The sequence below is a fragment of the Galleria mellonella genome, unplaced genomic scaffold (assembly GCF_026898425.1).
Source record: "Galleria mellonella isolate WM207_F2 unplaced genomic scaffold, CSIRO_AGI_GalMel_v1 utg270, whole genome shotgun sequence".
In the NCBI taxonomy this organism is placed as follows: Eukaryota; Metazoa; Arthropoda; class Insecta; order Lepidoptera; family Pyralidae; genus Galleria; species Galleria mellonella.
Window position 1 is genome coordinate 739,882 of NW_026442062.1, and position 15,986 is coordinate 755,867.

The 15,986-nt window shown below is 33.8% G+C and overlaps 2 protein-coding genes across 2 annotated transcripts in view; both read right to left on the reverse strand.

Annotated features, from left to right (window-relative positions):
• Positions 1-15,986, reverse strand: part of LOC113523390 (tumor suppressor candidate 3) — a 558,159-nt gene that overhangs the window by 104,154 nt on the left and 438,019 nt on the right. The window lies entirely within an intron of this gene.
• LOC113522386 (solute carrier family 22 member 1-like) lies at positions 12,208-14,616 on the reverse strand. The gene is made up of 3 exons (XM_031907103.2): positions 14,160-14,616; positions 13,036-13,443; positions 12,208-12,940 (listed from the first exon to the last, which is right to left on the reverse strand). Exons 1-3 carry the CDS (start codon positions 14,540-14,542, stop codon positions 12,208-12,210), a joined length of 1,524 nt encoding a protein of 507 aa, XP_031762963.2. The 5' UTR covers positions 14,543-14,616.

The following is a 15,986-nucleotide window of genomic DNA, read 5'->3' on the forward strand; positions in this document are numbered from 1 at the left end:
CCAGGCCATATCTTTGATCTCCCTATACGACATGACGCCTAGTGTTTCCTTTATTTGTCCCCTGTAGTTATTCGTGGGTCTTCCCCTTCCTCCTTTGCCCTCTACTTTACTTTCTCCTTAAAGAATCATCATGTCGTATAAGGTGGTCCAACTTTTGTTTCTTCTAAATAAAAAAAATCTTAATCATTTAAGTAATTATTCATATCCAATAAAAATAATAGTTTTTTAACCAATTCTATCTTGGATATAAGAAAGACATATCAGTAATTTTTTTTTAATCAATGTGATATCCGTAGAAATTTATATAAAAAGAAAAACCTGTACCTATACCAATATGCTAATACCTAACGTCGAGATAGCATCCTGTTAGTAGCATCCAGTCGATACCAATGTTTTCTATTTCCATTCAGTTGACGGTTTCGACTCGGTGCAGTTTATTTTAGAGCCACGAATCGGTTTCAAAGTCGCCTGCACTCACGAGCATTAAAAATTAAAATCTTTTAGTACTTTGCTAAGTTTTAGTCTTGTCCGTATTTGCGTATGACGTGGCTATTATTAGGTTTCAAATGTTATTTCTCAAACTAGTCTTTTACCCGGACTTTGGTCGTGTGATAGACGAAGTTTTTGTATTCAACATCATCCTCATTATTTTACCCTTTATCCGTCCACTTCTGGACATCCTGAGCCACTTGCATCCACTGACTCGAACCAAAAGACAGTCATGCAAACACAACTGCTTCACAGTAGAAACACGAATGAGACAGAGGTGTCCAAGCAAACGACTTTTGTACAAAGTCTCCCTCTGGTGAGTAATAATACAATGTAAATACTTATAAGATTTTAAAACATAAATTCGTGGGATAACAAAGTAGGAATGTCATCATTTATTTTTAACAATAGTATAAGTAAGGAAGCAAAATCCAATAAACCAATAGAAGTAAAATTTGAAATGACACATTATACCTAGCCGCCGGACCTGCAAGGAGCCTGTATCTTCTTCTTGTTTCTTACTATGCTTGTCCTTCTCTTAAGCTCCATGCCCACGAGTGGGACATAAAGAGATGTTGGAAAAAACCGTTTTAGCAATTTTTGTTAAATAATAGAGTAATTATTAGATTAATATTTAGCGATCTCATTATACAGTTGTCATTTATTATTGTAATGGTAAGTTTGGTGTATTTGATAATAAAATGTACGTAAAATGTTTTATTTTTTCATTTAATTAAAATCTATATTATTGTTATAATATTATTTATACTTTATTGTACTCAAAAATTACTTTGTTTGAATTTATTTTAAATAGAAATATACAACAGGCGAGCTTAACTCTGTAAGAGTTCTCTTCCAACAAACCCTGAGTGGAAAGGAGCATTATTTACCAGCGGGTAGTGTGCGTACAATAAGAAGAGGAAATTGTATGGTTGTTTGTATTAAGAAATAATAAATATACTTGTCTAAATACAAACTAACTTATATACTTACGTTCAAAATACACACATATATAAAATGTTATTTTTACATATACATATATGTAAATATATATATATATATATGATAACTATGTATCTATAAATTGAAATTTAGTTCTCATATTTTAATAATTCCGTGTGTAACACACACCACCAAAGCCTAACTGCTGTTACTAATCCGCCTTACAAGCGAAGCAACTACTGGCGAAACCCCTCAATTGGTAGAGACTATATTTCATTTACATCATTATTTCAGCCATTATCCGTCCACTGCTGGACATAGGCCTCCTCCATAGACTGCCATAAGGAACGATCTTTAACCACTTGCATTCACTGACGCCCTGCATTGCATTTGAAGTGAGAGAAAGGGATTGTTAGTAATGGGGTCTAACTGACCCATTGCTGGGGGAAAGGGATTGTTAGCAATGGAGTTTGACAGCCCCATTGCTAGCAATATGCCCTTTTAGGTCTACCTCCACGTGGTGCCCCCTGGAAACCATTATGAACAATTCCTGTTGAATTCGTCACGATGGGCTAACTGACCTGCTTCATCCTCATCTATCATCTCTCACTGGTACCCCGCCAGTGTTTACCAATAGCGCGAGAGGAGTTACCATTCCATTATCACCCATTAAAAAAACTGACCTATTGCTAGCAATATACTCTATCAGATCGACCTCCACGCGACTGCCCCTGGAAACCATAGTGATTAATTCTAGTGGAATTCGTCACGATGGGCTGACTTACCTGCTTTCATCATCACCTATCATCCCTCACTGGTGCCCCGTCAGCGCATACCGATAGCGCAGGCGGAGTTACCAATCTATTATCACCCATTAAAAAAGGTAAGATAGTAATAAGTGGATACAATCAATAAACATAACGTATAAAAAAATAACGCAAACTAGCAGTTAGTGTCAATGCCAATATCATTAGTACAGGGGGGAAGGGATTGTTAGCAATGGAGTTTGACAGCCCCATTGCTAGCAATATGCCCTATCAGGTCAACCTCCGCGTGGTTCCCCCTGGAAACCATCGTGAACAATTCTCGTTGAATTCCTCACGATGGGCTAACTGACCTGTTTCATCCTCGTCTATTTATTTATTTAACACTTTATTGCACCAACATAACATAAGGTCTATCATTCTTCACTGGTGCCCTATCAGCGTATACCGATAGCGCGGGTGGGGTTACTATTTCATTATCACCTATAAAAAAAATATCTTTATGAATGAATGAATGATTAAACTTTATTTGCATTATACAATATAGGAAATAAACAAGACAATTTACAAACATAACGATACAATTGTATAAGTACAGTAAGGCACATCTTTAGTACAGGCTCATTGCATGAAGCCGTTATGATATAAATCTACTTAACTTTCATGTAAATTGAAGAAATAACTAATTCAATCCAAGAGCAGTCTAGAATTTTAATAGTACTTTTTCCTATCGGCTTTCAAATGAAACCTAATATGGCAAAGATTTCCTTTCACTAATATCTACGCTTGGTCTTTGTATACTAAAACTAGATATGCCCTCGACTTCGTCTATATGCCCGGGATTTATCATTTGCTACCTGGGACAGAAAGTAGCATATGTCCTTTTCCATTCCAATTCTGCGTACCTAAGCAGTAGTATAGAGCTACTGAGATGCCAAGAGGTAAAAGTTTCTGATAATTTTATCAATTTAAATTTAAAAGACATACTACAGCGCTGCCAAATGAAACCACTGTGGAATTAACAACGTATATCGGGCTGTATGTGCAAATAAATGTTCATCATTCATTTATAATTCATTCATCATTTATTAATAAATTATTCATAAATCATTTATAGTTCATTCAAATTCATTCATAATTAATTTATTTAAAATTCATTCATCATTCACTCGTCATTCATTTATCTTTCAGTGACAGATTTTTGACACAGACTGATGCCTCACCAGTATATATCGATAGCCCAGACGAGCTCACTATTTCATTACCATCCATTAAAAAAATCTATATTCAAATTTTTTTTTATACAACTTAGATGGCAAACAAGCTGACGGCCCACCTGATGGAAAGTGGTAACCGTCGCCTATACACATGAGCAGTACCATGGACATAACAGAATATACTGTTTCGCCCATGATACTCCCCATGCGTTGCCATTCCTGAGGACTCAGATATTATTCCTCTGTACCTTGTAAAATCTTAGAAACATAACAATATTTGTTTGTAGTGAGCTGCAGGTTAAATGTCTCGGACATGTTCAGATACCGTGCATTGTTCGTGGTATCAATTATATTGCGTAAGATACACTCAGTGTATACATTGGATATTTTACGGTTCATACCGATCATAATGGTTTGTGGGTTATTGAGTTAAAAGCTTGCCTTTATCTGTATTTTTGATACAGAATAGGGTCATTCTTGAAATAGTTAACACTGGAAATAAACTAAAATCCACACTGGGAGTACCATAGACGTAGAGGGGATGGGATTATTAGTAATAGGAAGATTAATCCCCTATCGGGTCGATCTACACGCGGTTCCTCCTTGAAATCATCGTGACTAATTTATCGTTGAATTCGTCACGATGGGCTAACTGACCTGCCTTTTCATCTTCATCAATCATCCCTCACTGGTGCCCCGCCAGTGTATACCGATGGCGCAGGCGGGTTCTTCATTCCATTATCATCCAGTAAAAAAAACATAGACGTAATATATTGTACTGATAGATTAGCAATGCAATTATAAAAACGAGACAAGAAAACAGTTACGTTGGTGTGCGTGTTTTGTAAATGTGTGCATGTGACAGGTCGTCATTTATATGGGAATTGAAGTTGCAAGAATAGCAAAAATTCACTTTTTTATTTTCAATTTCAGTTTAGTGCACATGCAGAAATTCTTATTTTTGTTGTTACTGTAATGTGCAATTTTGAGGGTATTTTTTACTAATTTATGTTATATTCAAAAATAGTACACTGCATTGGTTCATTCAAATTCAATTCAAAATTCAAAAAGTTAAGTGTGAACCTTTACTAAATACTTTTATTTAAAACTAATTACATTTCAAAATAAAAAAAGTAATTTATTTTGTTTATACTTTCGTAAAATCGGCTTTGAGCTTATATTCTGTAGGTCTCTATCTCGCTTTAACGCGTGTATAGTGAGAGATGGTAGGTGAGGATAAAATCAGATTAGTTGATTATTCCTGATGTATTTACAAGGAATTAACTACGATAGTTTCGTGGAAAAACTGCGTGAACTACAGTATATATTGTGTGAGGGTCGAAAACATCATGTCACGTCACATCCCTGGTCTTCCAAGCATACATAGACTATGGTGGCTGTTTAACAACAATGGCATTGCAATAGGATTTCATTTTGCGTGTTTTTTCACGTATATGTATATTAAACTACTATAGTATAAATTATTTTCACGCTTTTTCCGCAGTACTTATAACTTCATACATTTTCATAGGTTACAGACTTTTGGGGGGAAACACGCAGTGCAGATAGGGTTTAAATTACTCTGTGTTATGACTACTAGGCAATGAATATCCGTTGCGCACGAATCAGGTGGTCTACCATGCAATGGAATTCCGAATTTTCGGACTCAATTTAGTGTTTTTGTTCATACCGAAATCGACCCAGTAAGTGGAGCTTAACATTTCGTTCATCATAAATCCTATCGTAATAGTCCAGAGGAACGATATTTTAACATTTTTATAATTTTAAACGACATGTATTATGTAATTTTAACATCAAGTTTCTGTTTCGTTCGTCCCCGAAATTTTGGAAATCATTTCATGGTAGGCCTTCAGATTACTAGATTAATTTAGAAAAAAATTTTTAAATTAAACAAATTTAAATTATTCTATAAGATTTATTCATCTTATACAACATATTGTCTTTTATTCTATTTATTTATTTATTTGCACTTCGCGTTACGTCTTCAATTGTATTTACTAATTCCTGTTTACAATCAACTAATAGATAACGCCATATGGTGTTAAGTCCAACATTTATATTAATTATTAATAAATAAAAAAAATATCTACCTATACTATAATAGTATGAAGTCAAAACATTTTATTGTTCCTTTGTAATAGATAAACTTGAAAACTACTCGACCAATTTTAAAAATTCGTCCATCTTTAGTAAGCACCATTATCAGCATGTAACATTGGATACTACATATTTTCAAAATTTCTGTCTACTCCTTTGAAACGAGGGCCTATTTTTACAGACTATATATATATATATATATATATATATATATATATATATATATATATATATATATATATATATATATATATATATATTCTTTATTGCACTAAAATATACAGTAAATTTTTAGTTACCAATAAAATATTTTTTTTTATCTTTTTTATTTAGAGGTTTTTATCCTACAAACATATGTCAAATTCAAATTCAAATTCAAATTCAAATTCAAATTCAAAAATCATTTATTCATGTAGGACATTTTAGCCGCTTATGAACGTCAAATTTTTACATATAATTTTAATTTTTTCCCTACCGTCCAGTTCGGTATATAGATCCAATTGAGAAGAACTGGCAAGAAACTCAATTGAATTACTTTTTTTTTTTTTTTTTTTTTTTTATTTATTTTTTTTTAAAGCCAGTTTAGCCTCATCATACCCTGATCTTAAAAACTATTTCACATACTTAATAATCAAATAAAATAATAGTTTCCAATGATTTTTTTTTTTATTAATTTCCAATTATTATATTTTTTATTTTCTTGTTTTAATATCTCTTAATAAAAAGTCTTAAATTAAAAAAATATTATTTTACTTGAATATTGTTGGTATCTAAATAGTCTTTATTGAATTAGGCTTTCCTTCGCAGAAGTTGAATTCGTTGGCTGCTTGATTAGAATTACTTTGTTTTTCTCAAAATCCAATCGAATTATAATGGAACTAAGTCGCAATTATACTAAAATAACTGACAGGTAGGTTTATAAATATATAAATTACGTGCCTGCTTATACAATTTGAATAAGAAATTAATTAGCAGATGTAAGCATGGCTAATTTTGTTTATTTTGTTTATTTACGTTTTTTGAGGCTAATTTTGTTTGTTTTGATTATTTATGATTTTTTTTATGGCTGTCAATAGAACAGTTGTCATTATAAAGTATTCTACTTTTTTACCCCATCGGTTGTCGGTTCATCAAGCTATATGAACAGCCCATCACCACTTCAGCTTTTTTTTTTTTTTTTTACAACACAGGGGGCAAACGAGCATGCGGCTCACCTGATGGTAAGTGACTACCGCCGCCCATGATCACCCACAACACCAGCGGCATTGCAGGTATGCTGCCGGCCTTTTAAAAAGGAATATACTCTTTAGCTTATATCTTTTATCTTATAGCTTGCTTATCCTTCGGGCTATGTGGGTTATATTTGTTTCTTTGCGGGTATCCTCGTTTCAGATTCTGTCACACAAAGAAACTCCAAGTATAGCTTTTTCCATAGCCGGCTAATTGAAAGCTTTTGCATACGGGCAATCGTGTAGGACCATGTTTCGGTTCCATATGTCGTCACTGGCAACAAGCACTGGTTAAAGAGCTTCGTCTTCAATGAATCGTATAATTATTCTTATTTATTATATTAGTACAGGCCACATATATTCCGAGGTTTTCCCAAGAGACTATAGAATGGGGTTCTTCAAAAGGGGGCTAAAGAGGTTTCTTCAGGGTCGGCAACGCGCGCGTAATACCTCTGGTATTGCAGACGTTCATAGGCTACGGTAACCGCTTACCATCAAGTGGGCCGTATGCTTGTTTGCCACCTCAGTGGTATAAAAAAAATTATAGTTTTTATATTAATATTTACTAAATTCCAAATTGGCACGCATCTCCATTGTTTCCTTTTGGCTTCCTTTCACTGCCCTAATCTTTTAAGTTCCTTTCGTCAATATACACATATTTCCAATTTTCATTCCTGGTTTCCTTTGTCGTCCACAATTATTTTTATTTTAGAACCATGACTGCTTACAATATTTATAAAATTATTTATTTAAATTGTTCTTAGTACATTTTGATAATTGTTCAATATGATGCCTTTGGCCACTTTCTACCATTGTACGGCACGCCATCGACAGGGAGTTCACCCTCATATCCTACAGCCTTAATGGTCGCGCACAACGCGATTTCAGAGATGTTTCCTCCCACGTACACTCAGGTTACAGAATGAGCTCCCTGCCGAGGTTTCTCCAAGAGACTACAGCATGGGGTTCTTCAAAAGAAGGGTTAAGAGGTTTCTTCAGGGTTGGCAAAGCGCGCGTAATACCTCTGGTATTGCAGGTGTTCATAGGTTAAGGTAACCACTTACCATCAGGTGGGCCGTACGCTTATTTGCCACCTCAGTGGTATAAAAAAAAATTCAGATACTTTTGAATCGTGAAATCCTGAAAGCGAAATAGCAATAGACGATTTAATGTTGATTAATCTTGTTTATCTATTTGTTAAGTTTGGTCACGTACCGACCAAGAAATTTATATATTTTTTTAGGGTCCAAGGGATGTAATTACAAGGTTGGCAGAACATTTTAACTCACCAGCTGAATTCTAAACGTTTAATGAGAGGATTACAATACTAATATTGTTTTTGTTTGCATTTGTCGTTAGTAGGTCTAAAGAGGCTACATTGTTATGTTTGTTTTTTTTTATCAAATAATTAAAAATTAAGATTGTTTTAACAAAAAAATCGACAATTCTTTTACAACACAGAGGGCAAACGAGCATGCGGCTCACCTGACGGTAAGTGACTACCGCCGCCCATGATCACCCATAACACCAAAGGCGTTGCAGATGTACTGCCGACCTTTTAAAAAGGAATATGCTCTTTTCTTGAAGATTATGTTGTCGTATCGGTTCGGAAAGACTGCTGCTGGAAGTTGTTTCCAAAGAGTGGTTATGCGTGGTAGAAAGTGTGGCAAAAATAGTTATTTTGTTTTAGAAAATAAACTAATGAACAGATTTTGTTAAAATTTCTATAAGACCAGTTTGTAAGTACATCCTTTAAGATAAAAAAAAAAAAAAACTCAAATCAGTTTGCAACTGACTCCGTCGGTGAGGTAACACACATAAAAAATACAAACGAATTAAGAACTCCTTCTTTTTAAAGTTGGTTAAAAAATAAATAATAATAATAATAAGAAAACATATAAATGTATGAGATTATGTTTTGCAACTGGCAGGTTTTTGTTTCGCAAAGAAAACTAGCAATTCTGTCTAATGTTCATTCTTCCATCTAATCAACGTAAACTTAATATGGGATAATGAGGTCAATTCGAAGGCGCCGAGATTTTCATATTCTTGTTTCCCTAATGGGAGATGAGCGTATACAGATATGTAAGTATGTATGTCTATATTATTTTCTATACAACCTTTCTTGTCCATTCTATCTTAGTGAGCTATATATATATATATATATATATATATATATATATATATATATATATATATATATATATATATATATATATATATATATATATATATATATATATATATATATATATATATATATCTTACATCTGATGCATCACAAAGATTCATTTTCGTACCTCTGAAATCCATGCGTACGGTATTTTTTTAATAGGTGATAATGGTATGGTAACCCCGTCTGCGCTATCGGTATACAATGGCGGGGCACCAGTGATGGATTACTAATGATGATGAAAGCAGGTCAGTTAGACCATCCTGAAGAATTCAAATAGAATTAGCCACGATGGTTTTCAGGGGGAACCACGTGGTCGACCTGACAGGGTATATTGCTAGTAATGGGGCTATTTTTTTTTTAATGATTGATAATGGAATGGTAACCCCTCCCGCGCTTTCGGTATACAGCGGCGGGGCACCAGTGAAGGATGATAGGTGAGCATGAAGTAGGTCAGTTAGCCCATCGTGACGAATTCAACAAGAATTGTTCACGATGGTTTCCAGGGGGAACCATGTGGAGGTCAACCTAATAGGGCATATTGCTAGCAATGGGGCTGTCAAACACCGTTGCTAACAATCCCATTCCCCCAAGTAATGCGGTTATTTGACCCCATTACTAACAATCCCTTTCCCCCCTGCGTATGGTGTTATATTATGGTGTCCTACACAACAGTCATAAAAATCTCTGTATAATCCAATAGCTAGAACGTGGTATCTGCTAATGGGTATAGGCGTGGCTCACGCCATCTATTACCGGTTGGGTGACCTCTGTAATTTACTGCGGTACCCTGAGGGACTGGGCAATATACGTCCATGCAGTAATTGTGGACCTTTGATTCACATCTCACTACCCAATACTAACTGGTCACTAAAGAAATGTTTATAGTTCTGAAAGTATTCTAAATTGTGTATTGACTTCAAAAAGAAGGGCATTCTTAATTCGTTTTTTTTTTTATGCTAGTAACACCGTCTGTTGTGAACCGAATTGGAAAATTCTTTTTTATCAATAAGGACAGATTTTTTTTTATACAACTTAGAATGGCAAGCAAGCTGACGGCCCACCTGATGAAATGGTAACCGTCGCCTATAGACATGAGCAGTACCATTGACATAACAGAGTATACTGTTTCGCCCATGATACCCCCCATGCGTTTCCATTCCTGAGGACTCAGGTGTTATTCCTCTGTACCCTGTAAATTCACGCCATATCCCACCCTTCAGACAGATAATCAGTTCAGTGGTTTAATTTGAAATCAAAATAACAGATTCGGTTTACAATTAAAGCCAGTTTTTTTTAATCCAATCTTTGTATGGAAATCCGTATAATTGGTTAGTTGATTGAAACATTTTTGTTTAAGTTGATTTTCGGCTTGTTTACACATATTTCGATACGTTCGCAATAAAGAAGCAGGTAGGTACTATTTACCTGTAAAAGCTTTTACAAGGTCGCAAATTGTGTCTCGCGTATCTCTGACCATTTATACATTTACACTCATAATTATTGCAACGAAGAATAAGCAAACTGATGTAGCAATGGGCTGGTCACAAAGTTAGAAGAACTGACGATGGGGAAGAAAGGATCTTAAGTGGGGACCCCATATAAGTAAATGCAGTGAAGGACGACCATACACTAGATAGAGTGATGACCTCAAATGTATTGCAGCATGTCAATGCAGGATGCAGGTGAATCAAGACTGTTCCTTATGTCGGTCTATGGAAGAGACCTATGTTCAGCAGTGGACAGATGGCTGATGAGATTTAGAATGACTGATCTGATAATAAGATAGACAGATAAATATTACCAGTATTAGGAAAAGAAAAAATTAAAACAACAAAAAGTAAAAAAAAAACAATTAGTGTTGTTGGTAATAGGAGCCGCCTCAGTTGTTGCTATATATGTACAGCTCCAGCGAGATGTACCTATATAGCGCTGATTTTCAGGCGGCCCCTTAACTCTTTTACCTTTAGCATGCGCGCGGGTCGCCAACACCTATTTTTCGGATGGGAGACTCAACACGCTTAACAATAAATACATAAAACATTACAACAAAAACACAAAACATTACAACAAATACATAAAACATTACAACCAAAACTGAAAAGAACTAACTCTGAACAAATTATCGCTCCTCAGAATGACAGCATCATAAAAAAATTAAAAAAAAAAGAACATGAAGCGTCAGTTTCTCAACTGTTTTGAATTTGATGAATGGTTTAAATAAAACCAGTAGATCAGCAATAATTAGCTAGATTATTGACATCTTAGGTATATGATATTTCTTGTTTTATATTGCTACAATATGTTAGTTTCCAATTTACGGTAAGTTATGAAATTGAGTTTATATTATAGTATATAGATAGTATTCTTGATCTGATTTATTCACCTGAACCTGAAGATATCGAATTTGAGATCTTCAAAGAAACATCCAATATTGTTTAATATTCCGTGCAGCACTAAAAATTCATGTTGAACTACAAAGAGAACACGCAAGTAAAATTTAAGGGCGTCCCTTCTTTGGCACTTACAAGTCCTTTGAACCAAACCGCATATTGTCGGCAATAAAAACTTTTTTCATTATCTCCGGTATGGGAGCTTATTGAAAATAACAATGTCGCGGGTTGCTTTTGTTTTATTGTAAATTACTTGCCCGGAACGCTCCAGTACGAAGGGAGAGATGCTTTCGTACGTTTCCGTAGTTTGTAACCGCCCTGAGACTTGGAACGGGATGCCTAAACACAAAGGAAAGTATAATGGATACTTCTATAAACTTTTCTCATTGGGCTTTTCATAAATAGCTAATAGTATCTTCAACACGCGTGATGGGTATATAATCCTTGTTTAGTGGATTGGTATATATTACATCATTGACGACGCGTATGATACAGGAAAACTAATAGAAGAGTACAAATTAATGAAATTTAGTAAGGGTTGTGATTACAGTTAGGGCAATCTAGTTGAAATATCGAATAATTCGTGTTAATACCTATTAAATGATATCTATAATAATGACTATTTAAAAATTTTATTGACTTTCGTAAATCATTATTAGTTGTTATTTTCTTTACCTATTCCAATAATACAGTTAGAAGTAAGTTCGTGATTCACTGTTCATCCCAAAAGTTGACTGGTAAAGAACGTTACTAGCACTAAGTCTGCTTTTGTACCTCATTTTGGTCAATAAAATTATTTAAATAAACAAATAAATGACAATAGATATTAAAGTCTGAATATCTTTATTGCAATACATTACGTTACGTAAAATAATCACATTATTATTGCTCGGCTAAAGAATGATTACTTTGAGTGTTACTACTTTCTACATGGGCTGTTTTTCGATGGAGCGTCTTTGAGTCTTCTAAAGATGATGGCAACTCAGCATGCTTAGTTTCAGGTAAAGGGTAACATAATAGGGCACCGAATATAGCCATTATGCCAAATATGATTCCAGACTGTAGCTCGGGCAGAGAATTTACAAATGGAGCTACAATTTGCCCCAATCTTGATAATACCGATAGAAATCCTAATACAGAATTTCTTACGGATGTTGGAAATAACTCTACTCCGTAAAGAAATACAATAATGAAAGATATGAAGAAGAAACAGTTGCCAATACAAGCAAATACCACCCTAACCCATGCTAAATGATTTGGAATACAAATTACGATAATCATGAAGAAACCTGATAGAAAATTTGTAGACATCAAAAAAGTACGTCTCTTTAATATTTTTAAAAGAAAAATAGCAGATATTGTTCCTGGCAACAACAAAGCGCCAGATATAGCAACGTTTGCGTGTATGTCACCGCTCATTTTTCCAATATATTGAGATACACCGTAATAACCCATTCCACATACGAAATAAATGAGTGACATACATCCAAGATTTTGCAGTAACCTCCTATGTTTGAAAATTTGCCAAAACTTTATCTTTCTTCGATTTCTGTTTGCTTCGGTTGCATGGAATGCTTCTATTTCTTCTTTTATAATTTCAAATGATGTTCTATTGCTAAAAATTAAAAGCACATTTTTATTTAGATTTAGTGCAAGTTTTATGTAAATTATGTATATATTCAATTCAAGATTAATATTTTTAATGCTAACAATTTTGAAAGTCTTTCCATGACCATGGCAGCTTCTTCGATACGATCGTTATCCATCAACCATTTAGGAGATTCCATTATCAGCCATCTTAAACCCACAAAAAGGAATATAGGTATTGAAAGCGCTAATTGGAACTCATCGCAATCTCTTAGTAGATACGAAACTCCAGGCAAAGTTATATGGCCTAAATTTACAGGAATATGGAAAAGGGCAGTGATCATTTCTCTGTATCTAACACCAAAATATTCTACACATAAGACATAGGATGTGACTATAGCTCCACCAACTCCAATGCCCTCTATACATCTCATGATGATGAAAGAACCTGCAGTGGGCATGGTACTGACGAGGCATCCAGATATTGCTAATATCAAGCAACACATTGAAAATACAGAAAGGCGTCCATATCTGAAATAGATGTTTTTAAAGTATCAATTTTTTTTTATATATTACCTAAAATGGTAAACAAACTGAGATTTCAACTAATAAATAGTGATAACCTTCGCATATAGACATGAATTAATTGTGATATTCATAGTATTCCTCATTGCCTAACTCAGGACTCTGCACCATTTTTAGGGTATTATAGTTTCTCATTTGCTTGTAGTCAAATATTTTTAATTCATTCTTATCTTTGTTGTCTATTGATAAATTATATATTTTTGATTTATGTACCTATTTTAATGCATTAGAAACGTGTATTTATTGTTACGAACTGAATTAAATAGCAGATTGTTTAATCATTTATTATTTGTTAATTTACTTATTTAACTTCATGTACAAAAGTACACATGGTAGACATAACACCTAAAAGCGTTCTCTACTAGTCAACCATGAGACCTTAGATTATATAGAGTATCTCCATAGAAATGCTTCGAGAAAAATGGAGAAAAATTTCATAATTAGCTGACAAAAAGTTGAGCCGTTTTTAACACACAATTTACCATTAATGAAATTTTGTCAGTAGCTGCCATTTTTGGCAGGTAGGAAGCCATATTTATAAATATGTGCAATTACAACTATTTTCTGAATTAGCCAGTAGAATCAAAAAGAAAAAAACAAAGCGCTTAAAATTAAGTTTGTGATATTTCTATTTCATTGTATATAGTTAAAATATTACTTACTTATCAGATAAAAACCCGAAAACTAAAGATCCAAACAATGTGCCCACATACAGCATGCTCTCTGAAAAGCTAATTAACCATGTACTATCGCAAATAAGCGCAAATTTTGTTTGCACAGTTTCAGTAAACACGTTTCTATTCCACCAAGGTTCGTTGCATGGACACACATTTTTCAAATCAATGGAATCATTATTAGTATTCGTTTCTGTTGCATTACAATAGTACTCCATAGGAGGTGACAAAAATATAAGGTTCAATACGTGCCAGAAGATTGGTAGTTTGCTTAGAAACAGAAGAAAAAATAAATAATAATGATATGGAGAAATAACATCCAAACGTTTTTCTATTGGATTGTTTAGTTTGATATTCTTTACTCTTGGCATTTTGGTAAAAAATATAAATAACTATAAAATAATATACTAATCCAATATCTCATGACTGTGTCATGATTATTACTTTAATCTAGTTGGTTTCGATATTGTAAGTACATATATGAAAGTAAATAGATGCCTGTGATCTTTGTCAACCCGAAATGAATTGTCGTTTGTAAGTATAGACAAATATAATTCTATAAAAAGAAGAATTTATTCTTATAGATATATGTATCTTATATTAAATATATTATTAATATTTTTAATTTCCTACTAGTCCACATTTTATTATATTTTTATGTTTGTTACCTCATAACGCCATCAGTTATACGAGTAGATACTTGAAAGAATATTCCTTACAGATTGGTCCTTATTGGTATTAAACTTGATTGATAGCATTTCAATTATTAAATCAAAATAACTGGGTTTTCCATCACTGAAAGTGGTTTTTTTTTTTAACTTAAATTGATAATTCTAAAAGTGATTTTTTTTAAACAACTTAGAATGGCAAACAAGCTGACGGCCCACCTGATGGAAAGTGGTAACCGTCGCCTATAGACATGAGCAGTACTACAGACATAACATTTCGTCCATGAACGCATCAGGGGTACCCCTTGCGTTGCCATTCCTGAGGACTCAGGTGTTATTCCTCTGTACCCAGTAAATCACGCAACTTGTTTTGTTTTTGTTACCTCTTAGGACATTAATGACTCAAATTATATTGATGATATCACCATCATCATATCAGCCTTTAATTGTCTACTGCTTAACGTAGACTTCCACCGTAAGGTGGGGGGGGGGGGGGTTAAATCATCTCAATAAAATATTTATATTTAATTATTTGCATCACCCACGATTACATTGGTGTGACTGGAAAATGTGGACTAATCGTTATCAAAATTAGTATGTATATGCCATCCATTTATACCAAATTTAAAAATGCCAAATTACCAAAAAAGTAATAAACAAATTCATTTTTCAAATGTTTTACTGAACTATGTGTTACTTTGCTGTTATGGACTTCCATATCCCTGGTTGTTTGATTCGAATTTGTTTTGTTTATTTACACTACCATTAATATGTGTGTGACTGCCAACATTCGAAGATTGAATACCACTATTACTACCAAAAGTTCCACAATCTTCCATATTAGCTATCAATCTTCGACTGTCATTTTGTTCACGGACATTTTGCGACACGTGTCTCATCTCTAAACGTGGTACATTCAGGCAAATTATTAGATCACTGCTCGGAGTCTAGTGTTAACCATTCTGCGTCCAAATTGCGAAGCTCATTTTCACATTTAGATTAATAAATAATTTATTTTTACTATTTATCATTATCATATTGATATGTTTAATTATCCACTGCTGAAAATAAGCCCTTGGGGGGCTTTGCCAGTAGTCGTCAAGCTTGACAACCGCAATTAGGCTTTATTAAAACATCTTTAAGAGGG